Source organism: Colletotrichum graminicola, assembly GCF_000149035.1.
Source record: "Colletotrichum graminicola M1.001 genomic scaffold supercont1.1, whole genome shotgun sequence".
NCBI classification, from domain to species: domain Eukaryota; kingdom Fungi; phylum Ascomycota; class Sordariomycetes; order Glomerellales; family Glomerellaceae; genus Colletotrichum; species Colletotrichum graminicola.
In genome coordinates, this window is record NW_007361005.1 from 207,239 (window position 1) to 225,473 (window position 18,235).

The 18,235-nt window shown below is 53.8% G+C and overlaps 3 protein-coding genes across 3 annotated transcripts; 2 read left to right on the top strand and 1 right to left on the bottom strand.

Moving 5' to 3' along the window:
• Nucleotides 1-329: 329 nt before the first annotated feature.
• Nucleotides 330-1,680, top strand: GLRG_00056 (uncharacterized protein; the record flags this gene model as incomplete). The annotated part of the gene is made up of 2 exons (XM_008090741.1): nt 330-1,434; nt 1,493-1,680. The coding sequence occupies 2 exons, from the start codon at nt 330-332 to the stop codon at nt 1,678-1,680; spliced, it is 1,293 nt and encodes a 430-aa protein (XP_008088932.1).
• An 896-nt stretch (nt 1,681-2,576) lies between these two features.
• GLRG_00057 (uncharacterized protein) lies at nt 2,577-7,812 on the bottom strand (the record flags this gene model as incomplete). The annotated part of the gene is made up of 5 exons (XM_008090742.1): nt 2,577-2,633; nt 2,701-6,599; nt 6,649-6,885; nt 6,936-7,559; nt 7,623-7,812. The coding sequence occupies 5 exons, from the start codon at nt 7,810-7,812 to the stop codon at nt 2,577-2,579; spliced, it is 5,007 nt and encodes a 1,668-aa protein (XP_008088933.1).
• Nucleotides 7,813-8,920: 1,108 nt separating this feature from the next.
• GLRG_00058 (phosphatidylinositol 3) lies at nt 8,921-18,170 on the top strand (the record flags this gene model as incomplete). Its single annotated transcript, XM_008090743.1, has 6 exons — nt 8,921-8,972; nt 9,029-9,076; nt 9,249-10,680; nt 10,737-11,074; nt 11,127-15,591; nt 15,725-18,170. The coding sequence occupies 6 exons, from the start codon at nt 8,921-8,923 to the stop codon at nt 18,168-18,170; spliced, it is 8,781 nt and encodes a 2,926-aa protein (XP_008088934.1).
• Nucleotides 18,171-18,235: the final 65 nt, after the last annotated feature.

Sequence of the window (18,235 nt, forward strand, 5' to 3'; positions counted from 1 at the left end):
ATCACCTCAATCCCCGAACCTATGCCTAAACCCCGAAACCACGACACTGCGCACTGGTGACGGCCATCCGTCATCCCGCCTTCCTCGCTCCCCTCCATCTCTTTTCCTACACAACGTCGACATGGCCAAGGCCCCTTTTGCTGACGACCTAAAATCTCCCTACCCTGGATACTTGTCTGTTGATTAATTCTTGTCTTTCTTTCCAATATTTTACAAATTGGACTGTATTCCCCCCTCCCCCGCTACGATTTGCCTCGGAACTGCTTGTTTTTAACGCCCAAATCACTTCGTCGCGCCCAAAAGACAATCGGCGCTTCCTCCCACTTCCCATGCCGGGCCTCATCTCGTTTCTGTCTACGCCGCAGCCGACACGAACCAACTCTTCTTTCACCCCAGCCCGGCCGGTCAACAGCTACCTCGGGACAGATCAGGGTGTTGCACGAGGCAGCAACTGTCAAACACCCATCCAACTTGACAACGAACCCGAGCCCGTATCCGCTTCAGCCTCTCGAAACGCCACTCACACCCAGCAACACCAACAACACCAACATCAACATATCGATAGTCTTGTGGCCGCCACTGCACCGGACAGCACCCAAACCCAACAAGCCCTCCCCTCATTTCTACACTTCGCCGCCACCCTGGATTACCAACCCTTCGACGCAACTGCGCTACAGCAGAACGGCGCCCCACAGACACCCAACCGCCAACCGATTACCGACGAATACCTCTCCGCACTAGTCGACGGGAACTTCTCCTCACCGTCCTCATATCCCCGACACATCCAGGACTCTGCAGACAGCTTTCAGCACCCGAACCTTGCCCAAAGTCCTCGGAACCCCCCCCATCGCCACCCTTCTGGCACGCCGCTGCGGCCCGACCGCCCAGCTAGGTACAGCCGCCAGAACACGAACGCTGCGCTGAGAGCAGCAGCAGCAGCAAGAAATCCAACGTCGCATCCCGCGTCCCGCGACAACGAGCTCGAAGACTCGCTTTTCGTAAGCTCGGACGACGAATCCCGGGCCACGATGCCTGTTCAGACCCGCCGGAGGGCTTCCACGATCCCCAGCTCTGATCATGACCCCGACCCAGAGGAGATTGTGGTCTCCGCCACGCGAAAGCGGGCGGCCCCTTCGTCCGCCCCTACCAGAGGGACTGCCGCTCCCAAGCGACGACGAACGTCGCAGCCTCAGACCGTACGCGACCGGACGACAACGCCCGGCGCCCTGACGCTTGACGACGACATTTTTGGCGAAGACGCTGTAGATGTCAAGAAGGGCAAGGGGAAGGTCGAAGAAGTCATTGATCTTGCCGACACGAACGAGGTGCCAGAGGATTTGAAGGCGCCCAAGGATGACAACAGAGTAAAGATTTCGGCATTTCAGTGTGTCATCTGCATGGACGATGTCACGGCCTTGACAGTAACACACTGTGGTACGTTGTGGTCTGCAGGTCACTTTTTTTGTGTGTTCGGCATAACTAACGCCGCCAGGCCACCTCTTCTGCTCCGAGTGCCTTCACTCAGCGCTGAACGTTGACGCAACCAAGAACAAATGCCCAATCTGCAGACAAAAGGTTGAAACCAAAGACCGAAACACCTACACGTCCAAGACAAAGGGTTTCTGGCCCCTGGAGCTCAAGCTGATGACAGCCAGCCGCAAGGGCAAGCAACGGGCGTGAGCCACGCACAACTCTTACAAGGCACATATCCGAAGAGTCTGGGGCAGGTTTGCCACGGGCTGCACATTTATTTTCACAGCGAACAGGAGGGAAGGGCATATAGGAGGCATATGGATCCGTGGGCTTTGCAGCATTTTCAGTGCGTTTTGTTGGTGGAGGGGGGGTTGTACGGGGAGTAGGCAATGTTATTTTTGTGATACCCGTCCAGCCAGCATTGTGTTCAATAGAGCGAGGGCAGCAGAGGCGCTGGCATCTGTGCCATAGCGTGAACATAGACGAACAACCCCGTTTCCAAGGGTTGACGAATTCAACGTGTGGCTCATGTCTCTGTTTGTCTTGCGTTGCCCGTGCAATGTTTTTTTTTTTTTTCTTTTTCTGTTTATCCCCTTTCTTCTCGTAAGTGGTCGGGTCCGTGGCAACCCATCGCTATGAAGTTTAGCCCCCGCCCCCCTTCGGCCTCCTTCCGTCCGTAGCTATCAAGCAGGGGGTCTGACGGCAGGCCAAGGTACAGATACTGAGGAGGGATTGTAGCAGGTCTCGCTCTCCATAGCCGTGGGGGCCTTCTGCTTCGCGTGGGGGTCGGTTGCGGTGGCACCTCTACAGTGGTTTTTTTTTTTTTATGTACTGCGTGTCGTCCTCGAGGGGGGTAGGGGAGCGCAGCGCATCCCCGCCCCCAACCGAGACCGCTAGGTATGACCTCCCAGCCAGTGTTCCGTTTCCTTTCCGGCCCTTCACTTCTCCCAAACGCCTGGTTTATATGCACAGATGACATCTACGCTGATTTTAGGTCTTGCTTATGCTCCTTTTTCTTTTGTATTCCTCCGCTGATTATGCCGCCGCCGCCGCCGCCGTCGTCACGCCTCTCTCTCTCTCTCTCTCTCTCTGTATCTGATTCCTCAAGTGAATAAGACAGGGCCCTGCCTTTTAGGCTCCGGCATCACCTCGTTCTCAAACTGTAGACGTTGTCAGCAAAATGGCCGCTGAAACAGCGATTAAGAAGTGTTGCGATGTGGTACATACCTCGAGGAAACCTGTCGCGGCGATCAGAACCATGAAGCCCTCGGCTAACTCCTCGATGCGTTCCTCCAGGACACCCTCCCCTTCAATCGTGCCGATGCCTGCACTGCGCTTGAGGGTATGCGTCACCAGCATACGATGCTCCGTAAGAAATCTGCGCCCCTGAAGCACATTGCTGGAGCCGCGGCTGACAATGGCCGCGCTGACAACTTGCGTGACCTTGGCGAGCAGCTCGTAATGCTTCTCCAGAGCCTTGGAGTTCGTAGGGTCGATCTGCAGTTCCGGGTCCGCCGCGAAGAGGCCAGAGGCCTCGATGGACCGGAACAGGTTCGCGTGCAGAACGTACTTGGCGCCGGGCTTGGTCTGTACGAGCTGCAGAAGCAGTGCCAACTTGGCTGCCACGTACGTCTCCTGCGCCGTGTTGCCTGTGTGAACGACCTCGGTCCAGTCATGCAAAATGGTCCGTAGCGAGTCGACGAGGATGCCGATGAAATTGAGCCGATTGAGCGTTTCGACAATGTGCGGGTCGTCTTCTTGTCGGCCCAGATTCACGAGCACGGTGAGGAGGACGAAGGCGGCGGTCTGGCACGCGGGGTCACTACTGTACGCGTCGTCGCAAATGACGTTGATGAGCCTCTCGCCGTACATCTGGATCGTTTTCAGCGTCTTCTGCCGGCCGGCGACGAGCAATCCTTGATCCACCATCCCCGTCAAGTAGCGGTAGCAAATGCTGTAGTAGATTGCTCGGAGCTCTGAGGAGCCGGTCCACTTGCCGATGGCTTGCAGGCAGACCTGGAACAGCTGGTAAAGCTTGTCGCTCACGAGACTACCAATAGCCTGACTTTCTCGGTCCAGCGAAGGCTTCGAGCTCAAGTCGAGCTTGAAGAGGAGGACCCTGGCCAGCTTCGCAAGCTCCATCGCTTCCTCTGGCCGCTCGAACGCCGAAGCCTCCAGGCCGGGCAAGATAGCTTGTAGCGCTTGCAGGTAGAACGAGGCCTCGGTCGTGCCCCTGAACTCGTTCGATGCGACCATGACGAGAAGCAGATTCGTCCATGTCTTTAGAACACCGAGACCTTGCGACGCTATCCGCTTTCGACGGTTGGTGAAGATGAGGTAGTTGACGATCAACGTCTCTTCCCGCTCCAGAGTGGCAAAATCCTGCGCCGTCATGACGACGCCATCATGCTTTCTTTCACTGCGTTTAAGCAGCAGAATCTCCCTCGCTCGGTCGACGTTGTAGATGGCGTTTCCGTGATCGTCCTCCTCGAGACAGGTACTGAGATCGAGGTCCTTGTAAAACTGGAGGGCAGGAAGTGATTCATCCCAGATACCCTCGGGTAGTGAAAAGTCGTACAAGTCGAACACGGTGGGAATGGGCATTGGCTCGTTGTTCTCGCCCACGATCTGGCCGTTGAGAGCCTCGAAAATCCGTCGCTTGAGGGATGGCATCCGACTCTGCGATATACTGCAGAGCTCCATCGCGATATACTCTAAGCTCATGCTGCGCAGAGCAAGAAACTCGATAAAAGTCGGCGCACCTTCAGTGAGCGGGAAATCAGGGGAGCTGATATCTTGGTTTTCCCAATGCAATTGGGGCTGGATAACTACCTCGCGGAGCAGGAGGTGAAACAGGACCTCGTTATCTCGGAGCTCGTCGATAACAAAAGGGGCCGATAGAGGTGATGTCCACAAGACCCTCAGGATATGCATAGACTTGCTCTTCAAGGACACAAGCCAATACCGCATACCTTGTGCGTCACCAAATGATGTGTCTAACAGCAACCTCAGCATGTTGTGGAAGACCGACGTCCGGGAGGCAAAAGTCCCATTGGGCTCTATAGACAGCGAGTCAACGCCACAGTGAAAGCCCAGCAGGAGATGAGCAATCGAAGGCTTGTCAGGGCTTGCTGCTAGGCAGCTTGAGAGAAAGTCGAGAATGTATGTTTTGGTGAGATAGCTGGGCGACTCGGCTTCCCGTCCCCAGTCGAGGGGCGTCATCAGCTCCGCGGCGAGCGATCTGGCTATAGTCTCGTGCTCTCCATTCGCCTCGAGCGCGACAATGGCTTTGTTGCGATGGCTTTTGCGGCCAGGTGTGGATGACCATGCCGAAGTGATCTTGAACGATGCCGTCATCTTTTGTAACAATCTCAGACAGGACAGTGTTAGTTCGGGATGGCCAAGACCGCAGTAATTTCCCAGGTCAACTACAAGGCCGAGATGGCCGACGAGGCCGTCTTCGAAAGAAGCGTACGCAGCGTTGGCAACAGGGGGGCGCCGGTGATTAGACTGCATCTTGATCAGGGGCCGGACAAGATCAAGGAAGGTTGCCTGGAGATCCAGAACCTTGGAGATGACCTCGACAGCTCTGAGGATACCCAGGATGACTGGCGAATCGGGCGGTGCGTTGCCGACATCCACGGCATCCTGATGGATGGTCTGGGCGAGAGCCGCAATGACCTTGTCGTTGAACATCCATTCCATGACTCGGGCAAAAGGGTGTAGCTTGACATAGGTTGCCAAATCCGTCGCCGCCATCGCCGAATCAATGGGAATGTTGGTTTCGTTTGCGATGACAATCAGGTTTTCATTGAACGTTGAGAGACAGGTTGCTGCAAACTCAAGACAGCTCAGGCGCAGCATCCTTAGCTGGTTGATGTCATTCACTTCGTTGGCCTTGTTTGCAAAAACCTTGCCCAGAACAGTGTCAACGTAGATTTCGATCCCAGGCATGCGATTAGCCGACCCGAGGTTCTCCGGGAAGGGCAGCGAGTCGTTGAGTGGGCTACTATCCTCGGGGGGCGTGATCAGTGCGATCAAGAGCTGGGTGAAGGCATGTGGCTCGTCGAAACCGTGGCAGATGTCGTCGCTGACCGTGTCCATGGACACAACCGGTGAGCTCTGGGGGGATCGGTGCTGACTTGGGGTCACTATGTAAGCGCCGTTCATCCAGGCCTCCAGACATTGCCACATGATGTTGGCTTCCTCTTGTGTTTTGCGAGAGATCAATGCGCGCAAAGCCAAAAAGGTGCCTGCGCGCAGGTCCGCCGGAACTGGACTGCTGGCGAGCTGGAAAAGCATCTCCACAAGGTTGAAGCTGGGCTCCTTCAGAAGGAACTGCCTTGCAGTCTCGCTCTCTGAAGCAAGCTTGGTGATGAGCCGCAGGTATGACTGCAGCATCATTGTGGACTCCGGCTCGGATTCGGCCTGGTCGCTGCTGGGACGACCGGGTCGATACGTTGACGAGACCTGGGGGGCCGTGGCCTTCTCTCTGATCTTGTTAGAGAAGAAGACAAGCTCCCTAAAGATTTGGTGCCAGGTAAGGGACTGCGACCGCCTCATCTTCCCCGAAGCATGATGTCCTTCATCCAGTAAAAACTCGTGAGCAGCCGTCGCGCATTCATCGTTTCCAGAAATGGCCTGCAACATCTCACAGAACGAACTAACGAGTGGCGTTGAAGCTCTCCGTGACGCCCAATGCATGAAACCCGCCAGATTGCTGTCAGGGTCCGACCAGAAATTCATCGCGGCATCAGGACGGCCTTCGTACGCGTAGGCTATGATGACCAGAAAGCGCTCCAGGTCTAGGTCTTGTTCGTGTGCCTGGCTGAGTTGGCGTTGCTCATCTTCCTCGACGCGAAGCTTCCTGAGAACGTCGGGAAGATTGGAGATGAAGGCGTCGACGAAGACCTCCAGCTGGTTCATTAGTAACTCTTGGAAGTATTCGGCAAAAACAATCGAGTCGGAGATGAGCGGAGGGGCCTTCCGCTGAAGCCAGTTGCGCATGGTAATCCTTGAGGGGTCGACCCATTCAGGGGTCTTGACATCTGCAGCAATGGAGAGGATGAAGTCGAAAGCACCGTCTTTCAACGCCTCCATGAATTGCTTGGACCTCTGTCGATCCTCTAGGCGGTCGTTAGTCCCAAATCTACAACCGGACGCCATCGAACTCACCTTGATCCAAATCCACACCTTCCAAGCCGCCGAGAAGCGAGTCATCCAGATACCATCCACTATACTCAGACAGCCACCAAGCTTTCACCGCTGCCTGTAAGTAGACTAGGCGCCAGGGGCTCTCGTCGTTCTGCGGACAAATGATCGGATTGAGCTCTCTGGCCATGCTCAGGCTTGATATGCCTTCAGTCGAGCCGTAGAGTGTTATGTATGCGCCCAGGGCGGGAAACAGATGCGCTAGACACGTCAGCGGACAAACAACATTCAAGGGGGCCCGTGGTATTTACCGAGCAGGACATCGTATCTGTCGGTATTCCTCAGATGCTGTAAGAAAGCTTTGAAATCGCCAATCTCAGCCTCTCGCTTCTCAATTGTGCGACAGAGGATGACGGCTAGGATCTCGTGTTGCTGGTAGAGGCTGACACGAGAAAACTCAATCGTCTCCATCTCCTCAGGGACCTGACCGCCTCTGCCGTTGATCAATACGGCCGCTGCTGTCATCTTGTCGGCGATCTTCTGAAGCCAAGCCCGGACGTCTTGCATCGCTGACATGCACCTTGGGAGTAGTCTCTTTTGTGACGAAGCAGTTTCGCCGGGTAAGTTATGGAACACGGTCGCTGACAAGCACATTTGTACGACGTTGAGTATCTCTGGGTCGACGTCTTCCTCGTCCAACGCGTCAATTTCCATCATCAGTCGTACAATGTCGAGGGTGTATTTGCGTTGTTGATGAACTCGAATCAGTCCGCACTCGAGCAGCGAGCGACCCAGACTGGCGGGGTCATCTTTTGCGTCGAGCAGGCATCGCGTCGCTTCGATTTCATTAATCTCAGCCTCATCGGCAAGGTTGAGTACAATCTGCTGAAACTCTTCGTTGAGGGCGTATTCTTCTTCGTCAATGACGAGCTTGCCTGGCGCATTACCCTAGGTCAGTGTCCGAGTCGTACTGACGTTTTTGCAAGCTATCGACTAACCGGACTTGACGGCCTGCCGACTCTTCTCATCTCTCTGAGGCCTTTGCCATGTTTTCTCGAGTTCCGTTTCGAACAAGGCGTGGATCTCGGGGTTGTCCAAGGACTCGACGCCTTCAGGACGTCCGTTGCGAACGGCAGCTAAGTCGCGGTGGAAAAGCTGCAGCGCATCGAGGGTAGTTACTTCGGCCATTGTGAGGGGTTGGGCGCGCTATTGCATGGCCTCTAGAGCTGGTAGTGTCATGGGCTAGGAGGAAGCCGCGAATCGGTCGCGTTGGCGGAAAGCGACGGGGTTTTGCCCGATTGCTTGGTCGTGGCTGTCGGCGCAGGCGATGCTTTTCGAGATTCCGGGAATTTTAGAGTGGATCAGAAGTTATACCTCACACGCACCACCATCAGGTGCGGTGTCAATCCAAGTAGTGGGGGTTGTTAGCCGTGCTGCAGGCGCGTAATCTGGGCTGGTTGGTGCTGCTGGCTGGTCCAATCAATTGCGTCTCTGGTTGCTGTGTCAGGAGAATTCGCGGGAATCATCAATATTCCGCGCCGAAGTCAACAAGACACGTACCGAACTAGTCCATGTCTAGCAGGTGGTGGGGGGGTTCTGCCGCCACTTTTTTTTGGGAGGCAGGGATCGGGTGGGAGTTAAGGAGCTTCAGGGAGCTTCTGGGAAGAGCGGTGTTGATTGCATGTACAGGCTGTGAAGTGCCGCGTCTGACGTTGCGATTCCCAAACATGCAATACCTAGCCGCCTAAAAACATTGCCCTTGAGCCCTGTTCCACAACTCACAACTACAAGAGGGAGGGAGCTCAAAGCATCGGGGATCAGATTTCCGTAGCTTAGCCACACCCTAATCTTGGACTTGGCAGTGTCAGTGTCAGTGTCAGTGTCAGTGCCGTCGGCTTCAAGCTCCGTTTGCGCGAGGGCGACCATCGCATACCCATTACATACCCGATCTATCACCGCGTCACACTTGACTACGTCCTCCCTGATTGATGCATCGGGCAAGTGGCAATCTGGAAAATCATACTGCTCATATCATTAGTTAGGTAGGTACTTATACCTAAGCATTAAGGTAGCAAGGTACATTTGGACATTTGGACCCTCAGAAGGTGCCTGATCTGCCGGTGTTGTCCTTCATTGTTCGCCCCTGCCTAACACATTATGCAATTCCATCTGCGTCTTCCTCCTTCCTTCTTCTTGTATAAAACCAGTCAGCTCTCTCTTCCGACATCCGCTGACCAGAAAGCCAGACGCCACAAACCGCTATGTCAACCAGCAGAGCCGGTCTATAGTAGCAAGGATGGCGCCCCCGAAGATCAAGACGGGCGAAGTCACCGTCCACGTTGCTCTAGGTTAGCCTCCCCTCATCGTGTACATGTCTGCCATATTTGCTTACATCCGGTGGCAGATGCAATATCCGAAGGTACTCTCAAGGAGCGCGGGGCAGGTCTGGATGGTAAGCCCTCGCTTTTTATTTCCTCTTTGTTGTTTCTTGGCTCCAAATCCCCCACGTCTGTCGCGGTTCACGCCGCCTGATACCAGAAGTCACAATCTTTGAGCATCTATATTCTTCTGGCAGAAGCCTTAGTTGAGAAGACCCTGCATTAGGGGAGACTAACAACCCGTAGATCTGATATTCCTGCTGGATAAGAAAGGGAAGACCGCAAGCCTCTCCTCACTGGGCGACAAACACTATCATCGCATATTTGAGAAGGTGTTCCGGTGTGTAGTACAAGAAAAGCAGAGCTATTTCGGAGGGAAGAGGACGGCGGCAGCAGGGGCAGGGGCGAGGCTGGCGAAATGTTCCGAGGCTGTCCGGCTCGCGGTTAGCCATGGGGCTACTAAGCTAAAGCGAAAGACGATGCTTGCCCTTGTTGACCATATCACGCAGAGCCTCCCTGAGCCTGGACCTGGTCATGGCGACGAGGCGTACGTCGAGCCGCTCCTGAAAGACTACGTCAAGGCCCTCGTAGCGCTGCTCTCCTATCAGCCCAACGCCGAGCACCTTGCCACGTTGGGTGCCGACGGTTGGCTTGTCTGTGTCGACTTTTGCACCGGCGCCCTGGAGCGTTACCTCGAGAATGCTGATCGGGACCGAGACTCCGGCTCTCGTGCTTCCCCGGCGCCGGGTACGGCATCAATGGCATTCTCTACTGCCAGGAGCACCAACGCGAGTCAAAGAACACCGGGGCAAATCCATCGCGGCACCGTCCAGGACCTCCTCCACTGTGTCTACCTTCTCCTTCTTCCTCCCAACGCGCCGCTGGGTCAAAGATATCGAGACCTGTCCAAAACACTCACGCAAGTTCTTCAAGTGCGTCACCTTGGATTAAGTCAGGTGATCCAGCTAAGCTTCGCCTCCATCAATATCCTCTTGGCCGGAGTCCAAACAGATGACATCTCCCAAGCCAGCAATTTGGCCAGAGACCTAGTGCCACTAATTAGCCACTGGTGGCAAGCTAGAACCGTTTCTCAGGATGAAATGCTAAACTCGGTCAGGGATGAGATGCTTAAGACAATATTCATCATCCACTTACACCTCGAACATCTTGTTTGTCACGGTGAGAACGAAGCTGTTCAGCAGGATATTCAAGACCTCGTCGAGTCTCTGTGGCTGGAATACTCCAGACGAAACCCAAGATCTCAACTCCAACTAGATGACCTCACATTCGTCTCTAGGCTGCCAGATGATTACTTTAGAGTGAGTTTGTTCGGTCTGCGCGTTCACAATCGCGACGGTGAGAGAAGATGGGCCCTAGTGCAGAATATTGCCATCCTAGAGCGTATTCTCTGGATGAGCCACAGACGTGCTAGGTCCCAGTCACCAGACGAGCAACCCCGCAAGAAGCGCAGAACTCAGGGTCCAAGGACGCGGTTACAGGAGAAGTTACAGTCGCCCAGTTCAGCCGTACAGAGAATCTCTTTGCAGCTTGTGCCTTTCCTGCTCGGACTCGGCACTTTCTCTTCGGGAGAAGCCGCAGACATTTTCTCGGACGTTGCAGCTTTTGTTGGCGACAAAGATACTTCTGTGTCATCATGGGCTATGCTGGCTTGTGCCAGGTAGGTCAAGTCAATGAAGGCTGGTCGCAACGATTACTTACTTACGATGCTCTCAGCTGCGCTGTATCCCACGTCGAATTAGGCAACGCACCAACTTCGTGGAAGCATGTGTGGCAGATCGCTGCCAGAGCAATCAGTCTTGCCAGCACCTGTCGGGCGGCTAGTGTTCTCCTGCACACGATCCTCGAAAGAGAAATAGTCCCTTATCACGACATCGCGGACGACATCAACAGCATGGTTACCACTGCTGATGTCAACGGCCCGGCTCTTCTGGTGGACTCTTCGATCATCCTTATGCTACATTTGTTGGCTCTTCGAAATGTCAAACTGCCGAACGCTAGTCAATCTACAAGCCATCATATTATCCGTTGGACCTTTCTGAAATGGAATCCAGGTGAGTTCGCTGTGTCCAAGAAACACTGTACATAAATCTAACTGCATGATAGCCGACCCGAGTTACGCTTCTCTCTATTCAATGCACGCTCCAGTCCCTGAATTGGTCAACCTCATTCAGGCATGTTGCGGTGCAAACCTTGTGCCTCTCGCAGCGCCAGTAACCGTATCTGGAGGACCAATTTGCCAAACCTGGAAGGCGCAATGCCAAATTTCGGCCCTGACGCGATACTTGCTACTGCTGGAGCAACCGCAGACAGAAAAAACAGTCATGGCAGGCTGTAACCAGGCTCCGGTGACTGAATCAATCAAAGTCAGTGATCCGGCAGCTTTTCATGCTTCAAGAAAACTGGTGTTGGAACTTCTGTTCCCCAAGCTTGAGGAATTGCAAGAGCTCTGCGGCTTGTGGAACAGAAGGGGACCAGAAGGGGGCGCCCCAGTCTCGCCAGACAGGCTTCACAGTCTCTTCGCAGCAAATACTGTTGGCACAATGCTTGCCTCTCAGCTCGTCGATCTCAATTCAGGACAGTCGCGAGATATCGAGTCGACACTTGCCAAACTTTCGGAGACCAGCATCAGTGCGGCTCTCGAGTCTGGCGACAACCAAGTCTTTTTTGAAGTCATGCTCAAAATCGTACGCACTGTCCTTCCAGCTCTCAACGCAGCAGAGATAACTACGTTGTCGAAGGAAAACACTCCCTTGTTCCGTCTCTTGACAATTCTAGCAGCAGGCAGTCACGAACGAACCGCAAGGCAAGCATCTGGGCAAAGTCACGATATCATGGACCTGGACGATGAATTTGATTCCCAGGAAAGCAGGACAAGCGTTCCCACGAAAACTCCCGATATTCCTCGATTGAACATTCCAATGGCTCTAGATTCAGCCGCCTTCTGCCAAGACACCATGCAACGCATATATCTTTTTGAGACGATGCACAAGGATGCTTCGCAGGTCGGACTTGTTCCGCAAGAGTTTCTCGATCAGTTACTGCTCCTCCCCAATGACGAATTCCTCCTATGCAGCTCAATGCTATCGGAGCTCTTTGCCTCCGACTTGCCCATTAGCCTAGATGATGCTCTGCGAGTCGTCGAAAAGCTTGGAGACATCATTGGCGAATCAGAATACACGTGCTGCGAAGTGGCCCATTCGACCAGCCTGAGGATTCTTGAAGGTCTCATACGTGTCTGGATGGACGAGAAACACGAGGTGTTCTCATTCGTTGGCGACCTGTACAACTACTTTGTGAAGGCCTCTCTCCCCAAAAACAGTCTGTCTCCCAAGTCACAGATGTCTCTCGCAAGTTTACTACTTGCGCTTCTGCGAATCAACCCGCAGTACGGAAGTGACCTTGGTCTTGACTCTTGCCGCACGACACTACTGTTCGTCATGCAAAACGGGACATTGGCTGTCAAGCACTTCGTTGGGTCTGCCTTGCCAGACATATTCGGCATCTACGTCCTCAAGATGCATGACGACATCTTCGTAGATGTCCTGAACAGCCTTCCTACCGATCCGGACGCCATCGAGGGTATTGCTTTCCGACTATTTGTGTTGTCTCAGCTGGCGTGTCGTTGGCCAACGCTGCTAAGACGATGTACTTATCACATTTTCGAGACTCCAGGCAAGATCATGCAGTCAACAAAGTACGCAAAACGATGCCTAGAGAGGGTATCCAAGGCCCTTAGCTTGTCATCTCCCCAGGAACTGTTCAGCATTTTCAGCCCCCAGCTTTTGTATACCTGGCTAGAACTGGATGCTATCGAAGACATTCCGTTTGAAATATTTGGCTTCCCGAGCCTGGATTCCCTCCTCCGGGAAGGACAGGCCGAGACGACTGCATTGGAGATCATGCGAGGGCGTTATGATAGTGTTCGGTCGCTCGCACAGCGACTTGGAACTCCTTTGGTTGACATGGTCAAGCAAGGGTTCACCAAAATCATGGCCTATACGATTGCACATGAAACAAGTACATCTATCCCCGAGAGCGACGGCGGTGAGACTTGGGTGCGCAAGCTTCTTGGCAGTGAACCTTTCCTGGATCACATCTATCTTAACTTTGCGGACATTGTGGCGTTGTTCTTGGACCTCTTCGATCAAGAAGATCCCATTGAGAAATACCTTTCAAGGGACAAGACTTTCCAGTACGCAGCCAACAACCTGGCCGAAATCAAACAGTTCTCTCAGTCAACAACAGTCCTGCCGCCTAACCAACAGCCTATGTTCAGAGCCAAGTTTCTCACCAGGGAACTATTCCATCTGTGCAGCAAGACGGAATATGAGCTGCACGCACTATGGACACCAGCGCTTGTGGTTTCGGTCGCCCGAAGACTGTTCAATACGGTTCATCCAGCGTTGGGGTCGCTTCACGCATGTTCCGTGCTACGGAAGGTTCGAGTGGTGATCGCCCTCGCTGGTCCCGTGGCGTTGGAGTGTTACCCTCTTGAGATGCTTCTCTCGTCTGTTCGACCATTCATCGTGGACTCGGAATGCGCCGACGATGCACTTGGCGTCAGTCGATACTTGATCATGAAGGGAAGCAGGTATCTGGAACGAATCCCGTCGTTCCTTGCTGGTCATGCATTATCTACCCTAGCTTCACTGAGGGTTTTCCTCGAGTCTAGTCAGTCAAGCACTACTCAAGAGAGCCAATTCCAGGCTACCATGAGCAAGGCACAGACTTTCCACTCATGGTTCAGCTCATATCTCACAGGCTATGACTCACCTAATTTCGCAGACGAGCAACAAAGAGAAGCGTTCAAATTGATTACTCATTCGGCTTCGAACATTCGGTCCTCGGGAAACGCCGAAAAGGGGACACCCGAGAGCACGCTTCTCTTGGAGATTCTCAGAGATGGCGAGCGCGAGGCCAGACTCCTGAACGAAGCAGCGCGAGACCTGGCGCTCGGGATGCTTTGTGGAGATTTTATAGTGCCTACTGTTGGCCATAAAGACGTCATTGAAAACGATAACGAGGCACTGCGCCATAGTGGTCTCGTCTGGAAGAGCTGCAATGCACTTTCATTGAGTGACGAATATCTAGCCTGGGCGGGTCGCGTGGTGGGCAGGTCCTTCGCCGCGTCGGGAGAGATACAGTCCGAGCTGCTGAAAGAGTCGGAGCTCTCGCGGTACAACAGCCTTGCGCCAGGGACTCATGACTCCGAGCAGGCACTGCTCAATCTGCTGCAGCAACTCACACAGAGCAAGGAGTCTGAAGTTGCCGGACTTGCCGAATCAGCATTGAGAGCAGTGGTTTCGGAGGCAGCGGCCCAGGGAGATGAGGCCCTCCTCGTGGCAGCCCAGAGAACATTGACAGAATCGTTGTGTCTAGCTTCGGCTTGGGACCAGTACCGTACGCCACCTTCGGACTTCGTCCTCTCACAGACTGTCCCCGACTCTCAGGTCTTCTTCCGCGACCACGTGGAGAGTTCCAATTGGGTTCAGCAGCTAGCAGTCCATCTCGCACAGTCAGTTCCTGAGTATATCATCCTCATTGCACTGGTGCCGATCCTCAAGAACGTGAAGGGCTTTGCTCAAGACTCCTTCCCTTTTATAGTCCACCTGGCTTTGTACAGCCAGCTCGACAAGCAACAGCTCATCAAGCGCAATCTTTCTGAAGCTGCGAGAGAGTGGCTCAAGATCCAGGATGACGGTGCGCAGACCAATCAGAAGCAACTGATCAACACAATCCTGTACTTGCGGACACAGTCGTTGCCCAAGGAGTCATCCATTGCCGATCGTGCCTCATGGCTCGACATCGACTTTACCGCTGCGGGTGCCGCCGCCTGTCGGTGCGGTATGCACAAGACGGCTCTTCTTTTCACCGAGATAGCCGCCTCACAGACTACTCGCGCGTCCAGACGATCATCTGCAGTTCGTGAAGAAGACAGTACCGAAACCCTTCTTTCGATCTTCGAGAACATTGACGATCCTGATGCCTACTATGGCTTACCACAATCTGCCGATCTTTCCAGCGTCCTAGCCCGTCTAGAGTACGAAAAAGATGGCTCGAAGAATCTGGCTTTCCGAGGAGCCCAGTACGACAGTCATATTCGAAGACGGAACCCCGGATCACAACTAGATAGTCACTGTCTCGTGAGGGCTCTCGGTACACTGGGTCTAGCTGGTCTCTCTCACTCCTTACTCCAGACGCAGCAGAGCCCTGATGGAGACGCGTCTTCTCTCGAGAGCACATTTCAAACAGCACGCCGATTGGAGCTGTGGAACCTGCCTGTTCCTGCAACGGCCGGCAACTGTTCTGTAACGATATACAAAGTGTACCAGAACGTACAACATGCTATAGGGAAGGCTGCAGTGCGCAGCGCGATCTACGATGGCTTCAGCCAGACAATGCGGGGCCTTGTCAACCGTGGGTTGAACGCCGCTAAACTCAGACAGCATCTTGGAGCTCTCGCTGTCTTGACCGAGCTAGACGATGTTGTTAACGTGAACGACTTCTCTGAGCTAGAAGGCATGCTTGGAAGATTCAGAGAGCGTGGCCAGTGGATGAGACGCGGACGGTACGTTGCGTTTATCCTAAATAACAACACGATGTTTCCGTTTCCCCGGACATCTGAGGTCCCCCCAAGATGCTGAGGCCCATTACCTTGCGGTATCTTGAACCAGTGGAGCTTCGACGCTAACTTACCACAGATACGAAGACGTCAGCCACCTGCTGTCTTGTCGACAGACAACATTAAGCTTGATGAGTCAACAGTCGAAACTACGAAATCAAACACTGTCCACTGCCGAAGCTAGACAAGTCGAGATTCGGTGCATGCTGATGTCTTCCGGAATATATCGCTTCCATCAGGCTACGCAAGAATCTCTTAATATTTCCACTTCACTGACAGACCTGGTCGGGCCTTGCGAGGATTTGGGTATCAAAGTTGATGCTGCCATCAAGATCGAGGCGGCCAACTCCTTGTGGGACCATGGAGAGATGATTCCTTCGATTCGAATGCTCCAGAGCATCGATAACGACTCTTCCCTCAAGAAACAGACCATCCCTGTGAGCCGATCGGATCTACTATCTAAAATTGGCCACCAGGTGTCGGTGGCCAAGCTGGAGAAGCCCCATCACATACAAAAGAATTACCTTGAACCTGCCCTCAAGGAGCTCAAGGGCAAGAGTGAAGGACAACAGTCCGGACATGTCTATCATCAGTTCGCTATGTTCTGTGACGAACAGCTTCAGAACCAAGACAGTTTGGAGGACTTGGCAAGATTGCAGAGCCTGAAGAAGGGCAAGAGCGACGAGGTCTCCCAGCTACAGAGTCTCATCTCAAGCAGCCGCGACTCGCAACTGAGACACAGATACCAATCGCACTTGAACCGCGCTCGTCAGTGGCTGCAGCTAGACGAGCAGGAGCTTCGCCGCGTCGAGCAGACGAGGAGCGAGTTTGTTCGGCTCAGTCTCGAAAACTATCTGCTTTCTCTTATCGCATCCGACGAACACAACAACGACGCCTTGCGTTTCACCGCTCTCTGGCTTGAGCGTTCAGAGGAGACAGCGACCAACGAGGCTGTCAAGAAGCATCTTGAAAAGGTACCGACAAGAAAATTCGCCACGCTGATGAACCAACTTTCCTCGAGACTGCAGGATCAGCCGGCTTCAGCCTTCCAAAAGCTCCTCATAGGTCTTGTTTATAAGATCTGTGCAGAACACCCGTATCACGGCATGTATCAGATCTGGTCCGGCACGAAGGTGAAGACGCGAAAAGAGGATCAAGTAGCGGTGCTAAGACTTAAGGCCACGGAGAAAGTGGCGGCCCTCCTACAGTCAACCAAGGCCGTGGCCGCGATCTGGCAAGCGGTCGATAGAACGAGCGCCTACTACCATCGATTGGCCGTTGACCGAGACCCTGCCAAGTTCAAGGCCGGACAAAAGATTGCTCTCAGGGATATCCACTCAGCCCAGTCGCTGCAGAATGCGTTGATGAAATACCGGATTCCACCACCAACCATGCAGCTCGAGGTGTCGGCAACAAAGGACTACTCGGACGTTCCGATTATTGAGAAACTGGAACCTCAGATGTCAATCGCTTCAGGCGTCAGCGCCCCCAAGATCATCACGGCCGTCGGAAGCGATGGTAAGAAATACCGGCAGCTAGTCAAAGGCGGCAATGACGACCTCCGTCAGGACGCCATCATGGAACAGGTTTTCGCAGCAGTGTCGTCCCTTCTGAAGCTACACCGCTCAACCCAGCAGAGGAATCTTGGTATCCGCACCTACAAGGTTTTACCTCTCACCTCGGCGTCTGGCCTCATCGAGTTCGTCCCAAACACTATCCCACTACACGAATTCCTCATGCCTGCCCACGAGAGATACTTCCCCAAGGATCTTAAGGGGTCCCAATGTAGGAAGGAGATTTCAAACGCGCAAGGCAAGACCACAGAGACCCGGATCAGCGTCTACAGAAAAGTGACGGAAAGATTCCATCCTGTTATGAAGTACTTCTTCATGGAGAATTTTGTTGACCCCGATGACTGGTTCGTCAAGCGGCTGGCATATACGCGTACCACTGCAGCGATCTCGATGCTCGGCCACGTGCTCGGTCTCGGGGACAGGCACGGCCATAACATCTTGTTGGATAACAAGACTGGCGAGGTCGTACACATTGATCTGGGTGTTGCGTTCGAGATGGGTCGCGTTCTTCCTGTACCAGAACTCGTTCCGTTCCGATTGACCAGAGACATTGTAGACGGCATGGGTATAACAGGAACAGAGGGCGTTTTTCGCCGTTGCTGCGAGTTTACACTTCACGCCCTGCGCGAGGAAACGTACTCAATTATGACAATTCTCGACGTCCTCCGTTACGACCCTCTCTACTCATGGTCCATTTCACCTGTGCGACTAGCGAAGCTGCAGGGTGGCGAATACGACGGGGACCGGGAGGAGGGGGAGGGAGAAGGCAGAAAGGAAAGAAAGGGGCAACAGGTGAACGAGCCATCGGAAGCGGACCGGGCGCTGGAAGTGGTAAGGAAAAAGCTCTCGAAGACGTTGAGTGTGACAGCGACGGTCAACGATCTGATTAATCAGGCGACCGATGTAGGCAATTTGGCGGTCTTGTACTCGGGTTGGGCAGCATATGCGTAGAAAACTATCCTATTGCTCTGATCGTTCCCTTCTGGGTGTCTTCCAGTGACAATCATACGAGGCCA